This window comes from Coregonus clupeaformis, chromosome 23, assembly GCF_020615455.1.
Source record: "Coregonus clupeaformis isolate EN_2021a chromosome 23, ASM2061545v1, whole genome shotgun sequence".
Lineage (NCBI taxonomy): Eukaryota > Metazoa > Chordata > Actinopteri > Salmoniformes > Salmonidae > Coregonus > Coregonus clupeaformis.
Genome location: NC_059214.1, coordinates 48676693 through 48689120, shown reverse-complemented (window position 1 = coordinate 48689120; position 12428 = coordinate 48676693). Strand labels below are relative to the sequence as shown.

The following is a 12428-nucleotide window of genomic DNA, read 5'->3' as shown; positions in this document are numbered from 1 at the left end:
GTGGAGCACAAACACCACTGTTTATTGATTTTCCCTTTCATACCTCAACTATTTTCACATTGTTACAACACTGTACATAGCCAATAAAATAACATTTGAAATGTCTATATTATTTGAAAACTGTTGTGATTGTAATGTTTACTGTTCATTTCTGATTGTTTATTTCCCTTTTGTTTATTATCTATTCCACTTGGTTTGGCAATGTTAACACCTGTTTCCCATGCCAATAAAGCCCTTTGAATTGAATTGAGATAGACCAGAGAGAAAGAGAGAGAAACAGACCAGAGAGAGAAAGAGATAGAACAGAGAGAGAGAGAGAGAGATACAGAGACAGAGAGATACAGAGCAGAGAGATAGAGATACAGAGCAGAGAGAGAGAGAGAGAGAGAGAGAGAGAGAGACCAGAGAGAGAGAGAGAGACCAGAGAGAGAGACCAGAGAGAGAGATACAGAGCAGAGAGAGAGAGAGAGAGAGAGAGACCAGAGAGAGACCAGAGAGAGAGATACAGAGCAGAGAGAGAGAGAGAGAGAGAGAGAGAGAGACCAGAGAGAGAGATACAGAGCAGAGAGAGAGAGAGAGAGAGAGAGAGAGAGAGAGAGAGAGAGAGAGAGAGAGAAAAAACAACAACAGACATTTACATTTACATCATTTAGCAGACGCTCTTATCCAGAGCAACTTACAAATTGGTGCATTCAACTTATGATAGTCAGTGGGACAACCACCTTTTTTTTTATGGGGGGTGGGGACCCCCATAAAAGAGAGAGAGAGAGAGAGAAACAGAGCAGAGCGGGAGAGAGAGAGATACAGACCAGAGAGAGAGGGAGAGCGACAGAGCAGAGAGAGAGAGAGAGAGAGATAAAGACCAGAGAGAGAGAGAGAGATACAGACCAGAGAGAGAGAGAGAGAGAGAGAGATACAGACCAGAGAGAGATAGAGAGAGAGAGAGAGAGAGATACAGACCAGAGAGAGAGAGAGAGAGATACAGACCAGAGAGAGAGATACAGACCAGAGATAGAGAGAGAGAGAGAGATACAGACCAGAGAGAGATAGAGAGAGAGAGAGATACAGACCAGAGATAGAGAGAGAGAGATACAGACCAGAGAGCGAGAAAGAGAGATAGAAAGCGAAAGAGGGAGAATATATTTGATTGCATTCTCCATGCCAACAAACCCTTTTGAATGTAATTTAATTGGGAGTAAGAGAGGGAGAGAGGATGGACCATTTTGGCAAATAGATGCCCACCCATCCCATGATCCTGGGGCAATAATTAGCAGAAGAGATCAGTGGTCGATTCTCCTTGACAGCGACCCTGCTCCAGGCCCTTCCTGCTTTTACCCAGCCACCATGGGATGCATTGACCGGCCGCTCAGACTAAATGAAAATAGAACCAGAAACAGCTCACCCACTTTGAAACAAACAAGCTATCAGATGTAAGAGGACAGAAAGATGTCAGGCTATACCTCATATATCCATTAGCTCATATATTTTCCACCTCTTCCCCTTTCCACTCCGATGAGTCCATATTGTAATTCAGTCACAGCACACAGTAATATATTTGTGGTGCAGGATGATAGTTTAATGTGGTACCGGGCGATGGTTTGATGTTTGATGATGGTTAACTGGCATTATGTAATTTTTTTAACAGGACATAACTTTCATTCATTGCTATTCCAAACTAAACTTCTCCACGTGACCATTGAGTTGTTTGACTTGTTCAGCGGAGTCTTGTCACAGGAAAACATCCAGTATAGTACTGCATTTTAATCTAGTCCTGTAGCAGTCATGACAACCATTTGAAATGTTGACAGAGATTTGCCCCATCTTGCCCAAGGCACTGTGAGTTCCATTGCCCCACTAAGAGTGCACTTGTTCATTCACTGAGAGGAACATGGCTGATGTGGGCTACCAGTGACCATGCTTGACACAATGCTATGGAGCAGGCTTGCTTTGAACCATCAAGCAAGTGAAACACACACACACACACACGCATGTGTGCCACACACACACACACACACACACACACACACACACACACACACACACACACACACACACACACACACACTGGAAACACAGGTTTGAGGAAAGGTCATAGTTCAACTCAGGTACCCGTTGTGGGAGAAGGATGACAGGACATTAGAAGTAATCACAGTTTCCATGGAGACAGTGCTGGAGACAGGCTCTTGCTCCTGAGCAGAGTTCCATTCTGTACAATGGCAGTATGTTTTTCCGTGTGTCTCTGTGTCTGTGCTAGAGTATGATGCTTTTTCCAGTTGTTTCCTGAGAGAAGAAGAGAGCCATGACTTCCATTTCTTTTCCTCTTGAGCCTCTGATCCTCTGACTGAAGCTCCTGCTGCCTGCCCTGGCCGTGACGGGGTGCCATGGAAACCAAAACTGTTGTGCGTCACCCCACCTACATGCCCCGCCTCAGCCCAGCATCCATCCCAGGATCAATTGACGGCCAGCATCACGGAAACTGGTGAATCGGCCCAATAGATTAGAGGGAGGTCTGAAAAAAAAGTGCATCAGTTTGTATCAATATTTCTTTTTGGAGTGACAGCTTGAGCCAGTCTGCTGCTGAATCGTGCCCAGCCTTAGGCTAACCGCTAACTCTACTAGAGAAACAACTGCTACCTCTCGCTGCGCTGCTGGGAGGATAGCAGCAGTGTGACATTTCTCTTCCACTTTTGAGTTTGATTGGGACGCTAGGAAGATAAATATCTGTTTTTAGTCTTTTTTTGTCCGCTTTTTTATCCCAAACCTTTGTCTAGAGTGGACTTCCAGTGACATCAGATACTTCAGAAGAGCACCTATAGAGTCAACCCTGGGGCAACCAGCGAGAAAGCGCCTGAGCAAAAATTGATTGAAAAACCTTCACCGGAATTTTATATTAGTCTGCAGAGTAGACGCAGCCTTTTGGTAACCAGCAGTTACTACTTCAGCCTCGCTTGTGCTCCAGCTTCTGTTCCTGACGAATATCAACCCCATCAAAACACAGAACCGCTCGCTCTGCTCCGTGAGGCCCAGGCTTGGCTAACAGCTAACACCAACCAGCGGTGAGAGGCTGCAGGCGAGAGAATTCCAGAACCCTGGATGAGCAGGGCGCCCACCCGGAGCGGGGTGGGGAAGAGGCACCACAGACACCGACCCAGGAGATGACAGACCCCACGGGGCAGAAGAACCAGGGACCACCGGCCCCCTGTCCGAAGGTGGTGGTGGGGACGAAAACCAAGACGACCACCACCATTCACACACCAGGGACCCAGCGCCCCTCTGTGAACCACCGGCACAGCGAGGGAGCAGAGGTTGTGCGCCGCGCCTCTCAGTTCAACATGGAGGGCTTGGAGGACTTTGAGGAGTTTGTGTTGAATTTTGACGATTACGACCTGTTGGAATCCATCCATGACCACCTGGGGTCCCCTGAGGATCCAGTCCCCCCGAAGTCCGACCATGACCAGCTGGGGTCCCCTGAGGATCCAGTCCCCTTGGAACCCATCCGTAAGTACCAGAGCTCCCACCCCCCAGAGGGAAGCAGTGTGTGGCCATGGAAGAATGGGCAACACGCATTATGTTGATCTTCTTTTAGGCTAGGGTAACTGCGTAAGGGAATGGCAATCATACCTACATTATGTTGCTGCTTGTTACTCTGGTAGAGGCCTAGGACATGTGACTGTATGATTTAATCACGAATGAAGAGTCAGTGTGTGATAACCTTTTTTTGTTTCTTATACTGTTTCCAGATAAGGCTCATATTGATCAATATTAGAATGTTTTATTCTCAGAAGCATGGGTCGCATTCAAGCATGTCTGATGTAAAGTATAACTATTGATACAGCTAGTTACTATTTGCTTCATTGTTTTTCTATTGACATACACTGTATGTATGCAAACTTGGTCCTCGCTACCCCAAGGGGTACAGGTTTAGTTTTTTTTCCCTAACAGTACACAGCTGATTCAAATGATCAAAGCTTGATGATTAGTTTATTATTTTAATCAGCTGTGTAGTGCTAGGGCAAAACGTGAACCCCTTGGGGTCCGGAGAACCAAGTTTGGGAAACCCTGCGTAATTGGTACACTTAATTGTTTGCCCTGGCTATAAATACTGTATCTCTGTTTACAGCCATACATCAGAGTTCTCATTCACTAATGTACTTCAGAGCAACTCCAGCATTCCAATAATATTGCATAGCTGTTTCCATACTAACGACTGTGAGTCTGATGTGATGGAATAGCACTCCACCCTTTTGGTGGAAGGCCCGTACATTGGCGATTGATTGGGGAGAATTCAGAGTTGTTTTCATTGATTGTATGGAGAGACAAACACAAGCTAATTAATGCCAATGTTTGGTTGGCCTGGCAATGGTGTTATGGAAATCAAAGCTCTCTCAAGTCCTGGGTCATGGGTGAATTGCACCCTCTCTGCCTCTCGCCGTCCCCTGCTAACCTATTGATTGTGTGACTGGAAAGATATCCCATTGACAAACTGTACTGCTCTTTTTCTGACTGCCATTGGATTGGGACACACTGTTATTCTGCAGTAGGGCTGTGAGGGTTAGCTAGGTGCTGGTCGCTATGACATTGTAGCAAAGAGGGGGCTGGTGGGAGGAGCTATAGGAGGATGGGCTCATTGTAATGGCTGGAATGAAATTCATGGAGCGGAGTCAAACGTGGTTTCCAAATGTTTCCTCTGATGTAGCACTTGTGTACAACAATGGATAGAATGGACATGAAGCACAAGCTCCTAAAGATCTCCTCAGAGAGAGAGAGACATCGAGAGTGACAGCGAGAGAGAGAGCGAGAGAGAGAGCGAGAGAGAGAGAGCGAGAGAGAGCGAGAGAGAGAGAGAGCGAGAGAGAGGGGGAAACAGGACAGGGAGAGAGAGAGAGGGGGGGGGACAGGACAGAGAGGGAGAGAGAGAGCGCGAGAGAGAGTGAGAGAGAGAGAGAGAGAGAGAGAGAGAGAGAGAGAGAGAGAGAGAGAACCAAGGCCTGATCACCCAAATTGACAAACAAACAAAACAAAAGCAAAGTCTTCTCATTTGTTGATTTCAAAAAAGCTTTTGACTCTATTTGGCATGAGGGTCTGCTGTATAAATTAATGGAAAGCGTTGTTGGGGGGAAATCAAATCAAATCAAATCGAATTGAATTTGCCACATGCGCTGAATACAACAGGTGTAGACATTACAGTGAAATGCTTACTTACAAGCCCTTAACCAACAATGCAGTTTTTAAAATAAAAAATAAAATACAAAAAGTGTTAAGTTAAAAATAGATAAGTAAAAAATAAAAGCAAATAACTAAACAGCAGCAGTAAAATAAAATAACAGTAGGGAAGCTATATACAGGGGGGTACCGGTACAGAGTCAATGTGTGGGGGCACTGGCTAGTCAAGGTAATTGAGGTAATATGTACATGTGGGTAGAGTTAAAGTGACTATGCATAAATAATAAACAGAGTAGCAGCAGCGTAAAAGAGGAGGATGGGGTGTGGTGGGGGGGCAGTGCAAATAGTCTGGGTAGCCATGATTAGCTGTTCAGGAGTCTTATGGCTTGGGGGTAGAAGCTGTTAAGAAGCCTTTTGGACCTAGACTTGGTGCTCCGGTACCGCTTGCCGTGCGGTAGCAGAGAGAACAGTCTATGACTAGGGTGGCTGGAGTCTTTGACAATTTCTAGGGCCTTCCTCTGACACAGCCTGGTATAGAGGTCCTGGATGGCAGGAAGCTTAGCCCCAGTGATGTACTGGGCCGTACGCACTACCCTCTGTCGTGCCTTGCGGTCAGAGGCCGAGCAGTTGCCATACCAGGTGGTGATGCAACCAGTCAGGATGCTCTCGATGGTGCAGCTGTAGACATTTTTGAGGATCTGAGGACCCATGCCAAATCTTTTCAGTCTCCTGAGGGGGAATAGGCTTTGTCGTGCCCTCTTCACGACTGTCTTGGTGTGTTTGGACCATGATAGTTTGTTGGTGATGTGGACACCAAGGAACTTTAAGCTCTCAACCTGTTCCACTACAGCCCCGTCGATGAGAATGGGGGCGTGCTCAGTCCTCTTTTTATTTCCTGTAGTCCACAATCATCTCCTTCGTCTTGATAACGTTGAGGGAGAGGTTGTTATCCTGGCACCACACGGCCAGGTCTCTGACCTCCTCCCTAAAGGCTATCTCATCATTGTCGGTGATCAGGCCTACCACTGTTGTGTCATCTGCAAACTTAATGATTTGGTTGGAGTCATGCCTGGCCATGCAGTCATGGGTGAACAGAGAGTACAGGAGGGGACTGAGCACGCACCCCTGAGGGGCCCCCGTGTTGAGGATCAGCGTGGCAGATGTGTTGTTTCCTACCCTTACCACCTGGGGGTGGCCCGTCAGGAAGTCCAGGATCCAGTTGCAGAGGGAGGTGTTTAGTCCCAGGGTCCTTAGCTTAGTGATGAGCTTTGAGAGCACTATGGTGTTGAATGCTGAGCTGTAGTCAATGAACAGCATTCTCACGTAGGTGTTCCTCTTGTCCAGGTGGGAAAGGGCAGTGTGGAGTGCAATAGAGATTGCATCATCTGTGGATCTGTTGGGGCGGTATGCAAATTGAAGTGATGTGAGTCATGACCAGCTTTTCAAAGCACTTCATGGCTGCAGACGTGAGTGCTACGGGTCGGTAGTCATTTAGGCAGGTTATGTTAGTGTCCTTGGGCACAGGGACTATGGTGGTCTGCTTGAAACATGTTGGTATTACAGACTCAGTCAGGGACATGTTGAAAATGTCAGTGAAGACACTTGCCAGTTGGTCAGCGCAAGCTCGGAGTACACGTCCTGGTAATCCGTCTGGCCCTGCGGCCTTGTGAATGTTGACCTGCTTAACAGTCTTACTCACATCGGCTACGGAGAGCGTGATCACATAGTCATCCAGAACAGCTGATGCTCTCATGTATGCTTCAGTGTTGCTTGCCTCGAAGCGAGCATAGAAGTGATTTAGCTCGTCTGGTAGGCTTGTGTCACTGGGCAGCTTGCGGCTGTGCTTCCCTTTGTAGTCTGTAATAGTTTTCAAGCCCTGCCACATCCGACGAGCGTCAGAGCCGGTGTAGTACGATTCAATCTTAGTCCTGTATGACTCTTTGCCTGTTTGATGGTTCATTGGAGGGCATAGCGGGATTTCTTATAAGCGTCCGGGTTAGAGTCCTGCTTCTTTAAAAGCTGCAGCTCTACCCCTTTAGCTCAGTGCGGATGTTGCCTGTAATCCATGGCTTCTGGTTAGGGTATGTACGTACGGTCACTGTGGGGACGACGTCATCGATGCACTTATTGATGAAGCCAGTGACTGATGTGGTGTACTCCTCAATGCTATCGGAAGAATCCCGGAACTAATTCCAGTCAGTGCTAGCAAAACAGTCCTGTAGCTTAGCATCTGCGTCATCTGACCACTTTTTTATTAACCGAGTCACTGGTGCTTCCTCCCTTAGTTTTTGCTTATAAGCAGCAATCAGGAGGATAGTGGTATGGTCAGATTTGTCAAATGGAGGGCGAGGGAGAGCTTTGTACGCGTCTCTGTGTGTGGAGTAAAGGTGGTCTAGAGTTTTTTTTCCTCTGGTTGCACATTTAACATGCTGGTAGAAATTAGGTAGAACGGATTTAAGTTTCCCTGCATTAAAGTCCCCGGCCACTAGGAGTGCTGCCTCTGGATGAGCGTTTTCCTGTTTACTTATGGCCTTATACAGTTCATTGAGTGCAATCTTAGTGCCGGCATCGGTTTGTAGTGGTAAATAGACAGCTTCAAAAAATATAGATGAAAACTCTCTTGGTAAATAGTGTGGTCTACAGCTTATGAGATACTCTACCTCCGGCGAGCAAAACCTTGAGACTTCCTTAGTATTAGATTTTATGCACCAGCTGTTGTTTACAAATATACACAGACCACCACCCCTTGTCTTACTGGAGGCAGCCGTTCTATCCTGCCGATGTAGCGTATATAATAAATAATAATAATATGCCATTTAGCAGACGCTTTTATCCAAAGCGACTTACAGTCAAGTGTGCATACATTTTTACGTATGGGTGGTCCCGGGGATCAAACCCACTACCCTGGCGTTACAAGCGCCATGCTCTACCAGTTGAGCTACAGAGGATGTTATCCATGTCGTCGTTCAGCCAAGACTCAGTGAAACATAAGATATATACAGTTTTTAATGTCCCGTTGGTAGGATAACCTTAATATTAGGTTGTCCAATTTATTTTCAAATGATTGAACATTGGCTAATAGGATTGTTGGAAGAGGCAGTTTACTCGCTCGCCATCGAATACTTACAAGGCACCCCGACCTACATCCACGATATCTCTGTCTCTTTCTCATGCGAATGACAGGGATTTGGGCCTTTGATATCCTTTGTGTCCGACTCGTTGAATAAAAAATCTTCGTCCAATACGAGGTGAGTAATCGCTGTCCTGATATCCAGAAGCTCTTTTTGGTCATAAGAGACGGTGGCAGAAACATTATGTACAGAATAAATTACAAATACGCGAAAAAACACACATAATAGTACAATTGGTTAGAGGGCTGCAAAAAGGCAGCAATCTTCTCCGGCGCCATTTCTAATGCATATGACATCTAAAGCAAATGACATAATAAAATCATTGTACAAATTGGCAAAAACACACAAATGTCTTTCCTCCGTGAGGTGAGACAGGGATGCAGCTTGAGCCCCACCCTCTTCAACATAATATTAATTAATTGGCGAGGGCACCATACTGGTGAGGCCGGGTGTCTGCTGTTTGCAGATTATCTGGTGCTTCTGTCCCAAACCAAGGAGGGCCTACAGCAGCACCTAGATCTTCTGCACGGATTCTTTCAGACTTGAGCCCTGACAGTGAATCTCAGTAAGACAAACATACTGGTGTTCCAAAAAATGTCCTGTAGCCAAGACAACAAATACAAATTCTATGTAGACACGGTTGCCCTAGAGCACACAAAGAATTACACCTACCTCGGCCTAAACATCAACACCACAGGCAACATCCACAAGGCTGTGATCGATCTAAGAAACAAGGCAAGAAGGGCCTTCTATACCATCAAAGGGAACATAAAACTCAACATCCCAATTAATTCCTTGACTATGTACAGACTCAGTGAGCATAGTATTGCTATTGAGAGAGGCTGCCATAGGCTGGCTCTAGAGAGATGACAGGCTGTGTGCCCACTGCCCACAAAATGAGGTGGAAACTGAGCTGCACTTCTTAAACTCCTGCCAAATGTATGACCACATTAGAGACACATATTTCCCACTGATCACACAGACCCACAAATAATTTGAAAACAAATCAAACATTGATAAACTCCAATATCTGTTAGTGTAAATACCGCAGTGTGCCATCACAGCAGCAAGATGTGTGGCCCGTTGCTATGAGAAAAGGGCCACCAGTGGAGCAGAAACAGCTTGTAAATACAACCAATATTTATCTGTTTCTTGATTTTCCCTTTCATAGTTAAACTATTTGCACATTGTTACAACATTTTAAATGTCTATATTATTTAACAACTTTTGTGAGTGTAATGTTTACTGATTGTTTATTTCCCTTGTTTATTGTGTATTCAATTTGCTTTGGCAATGTAAACACATGTTTCCCATGCCAATAAAGCCCTTTCAATTGAGAGAGAGAGAGAGAGAGAGAGAGAGAGAGAGAGAGAGAGAGATAGAGATGCATACTGTATATATGTTACACCTTCCATAGGGTACGTATAGGGGCTACTAATGGGTTACCTTAGGAATACAACCAGCTGGGGAGCATCCCAGCATAGAGGCCATAGATAGAAGGGATAAGGGATACTAATAGGAGAGAGCCCATAGTGAGTCACTTATCCATCATTCACAACCACACCAAATTGCCAACCTTGCTACTGACTGTAGCTACTGAAGAAAGGTAGTGGTCGACTGAGTTGCAGCTGAACGATGATGATGATGATGATGATGATGATGATGATGATCGATCAATATCTCGATTGTCCCAATTGGGAAAGTCAGAAAAGTCACCAGGAATTTATGATATACTACATTTATAAACCACATATACACATTTGTGCAATACTTTTACAATAGTGATAAAAGGCAATAGAGGGGCGTGGGAGAATACAGAATGAATGAACATGACTTCCTCACTAAGGGGCGATAGAGGATGCACAGAGGGAGAAGAGACAAGCTACAGTTGAAGTCGGAAGTTTACATACACTTAGGTTGGAGTCATTAAAACTCGTTTTTTCAACCACTCCACAAATTTCTCGTTAACAAACTATCGTTTTGGCAAGTCGGTTAGGACATCTACTTTGTGCATGACACAAGTAATTTTTCCAACAATTTTTAACAGACAGATTATTTCACTTATAATTCGATGTATCACAATTCCAGTGGGTCAGAAGTTTACATACACTAAGTTGACTGTGCCTTTAAACAGCTTTGAAAATGCCATAAAATGATGTCATGGCTTTAGAAGCTTCTGAAAGGCTAATTTACATCATTTGAGTCAATTGGAGGTGTACCTGTGGATGTATTTCAAGACCTACCTTCAAACTCAGCGGCTCTTTGCTTGACATCAAGGGAAAATCAAAAGAAATAATCCAGGACCTCAGAAAAAAAATGGTAGACCTCCACAAGTCTGGTTCATCCTTGGGAGCAATTTCCAAACGCCTGCAGGTACCACCTTCATCTGTACAGACAATAGTTTGCAAGTATAAACACCATGGGACCATGTAGCCGTCATACAACTCAGGAAGGAGACGCGTTCTGTCTGCTAGAGATGAACGTACTTTGGTGCGAAAAGTGCAAATAAATCCCAGAACAACAGCAAAGGACCTTGTGAAGATGCTGGAGGAAACGGGTAGAAAAGTATCTATATCCACAGTAAAACGAGTCCTATATCGACATAACCTGAAAGGCCGCTCAGCAAGGAAGAAGCCACTGCTCCAAAACCGCCATAAAAAAAAAACAGACTACGGTTTGCAACTGCACATGGGGACAAAGATCGTACTTTTTGGAGAAATGTCCTCTGGTCTGATGAAACATAAATAGAACTTATTGGCCATAATGACCATTGTTATGTTTGGAGGAAAAAGGGGACTCTTGCAAGCCGAAGAACACCATCCCAACCGTGAAGCACGGGGGTGGCAGCATCATGCTGTGGGGGTGCTTTGCTGCAGGAGGGACTGATGCACTTCACAAAATAGATGGCATCATGAGGAAGGAAAATTATGTGGATATATTGAAGCAACATCTCAAGACATCAGTCAGGAAGTTAAAGCTTGGTCGCAAATGGCTCTTCCAAATGGACAATGACCCTAAGCATACTTCCAAAGTTTGGCAAAATGGCTTAAGGACAACAAAGTCAAGGTATTGGAGTGGTCATCACAAAGCCCTGACCTCAATCCTATAGAAAATGTGTGGGCAGAACTGAAAAGGCGTGTGCGTGCAAGGAGGCCTACAAACCTGACTCAGTTACACCAGCTCTGTCAGGAGGAATGGGCCAGAATTCACCCAACTTATTGTGGGAAGTTTTTGGAAGGCTACCCGAAACGTTTGACCCAAGTTAAACAATTTAAAGCCAATGCTACCAAATACTAATTGAGTGTATGTAAACTTCTGACCCACTGGGAATGTGATGAAAGTAATAAAAGCTAAAATAAATCATTCTCTCTACTATTATTCTGACATTTCACATTCTTAAAATAAAGTGTTGATCCTAACTGACCTAAGACAGGGAATTTTTACTAGGATTAAATGTCAGTAATTGTGACAATCTGAGTTTAAATGTATTTGGCTAAGGTGTATGTAAAATTCCGACTTCAACTGTATAGGTGGTGCAACATTGGAGAGACACTGGTTGCTTACTATGGCAACAGCATTGGGGTGTCCGAGGGAATACTTTATTTTCAGTACTGTGTTAATATCAATCAAAGCTTTTTCATCCAGACTGGTCATTGTAGAATCGAAAACAAAAGGGGCAGACCGGGAACAGTGGGGTTCTCGAGGGCATATTCAGTGGAACATGGGGTATAGAAGGGACACAGAGTCCAGATAGAGCCTACAGACAGGACAATAGGAGCTACTGAGGGACACAGAGTCCAGATAGAGCCTACAGACCGGACAATAGGAGCTACTGAGGGACACAGAGTCCAGATAGAGCCTACAGACCGGACAATAGGAGCTACTGAGGGACACAGAGTCCAGATAGAGCCTACAGACCGGACAATAGGAGCTACTGAGGGACACAGAATCCAGATAGAGCCTACAGACAGGACAATAGGAGCTACTGAGGGACACAGAGTCCAGATAGAGCCTACAGACCGGACAATAGGAGCTACTGAGGGACACAGAATCCAGATAGAGCCTACAGACCGGACAATAGGAGCTACTGAGGGACACAGAGTCCAGATAGAGCCTACAGACATTACAATAGGA

At 45.1% G+C, this 12428-nt stretch overlaps 1 protein-coding gene across 4 annotated transcripts in view; it reads left to right on the top strand.

Moving 5' to 3' along the window:
- LOC121536476 (anion exchange protein 3-like) overlaps positions 1-12428 on the top strand; it is a 61864-nt gene that overhangs the window by 18595 nt on the left and 30841 nt on the right. Inside the window, exon 1 of one of the 4 annotated variants that reach the window (XM_041843769.2) lies at positions 2640-3498. The exons of the other annotated variants lie outside the window; for them this stretch is intronic. Coding sequence (XP_041699703.1) covers positions 3156-3498 — 343 coding nt within the window. The 5' untranslated portion in view covers positions 2640-3155. Of the gene's footprint in view, positions 1-2639; positions 3499-12428 lie in introns of those variants that run through there. 4 annotated transcript variants of the gene reach the window in all.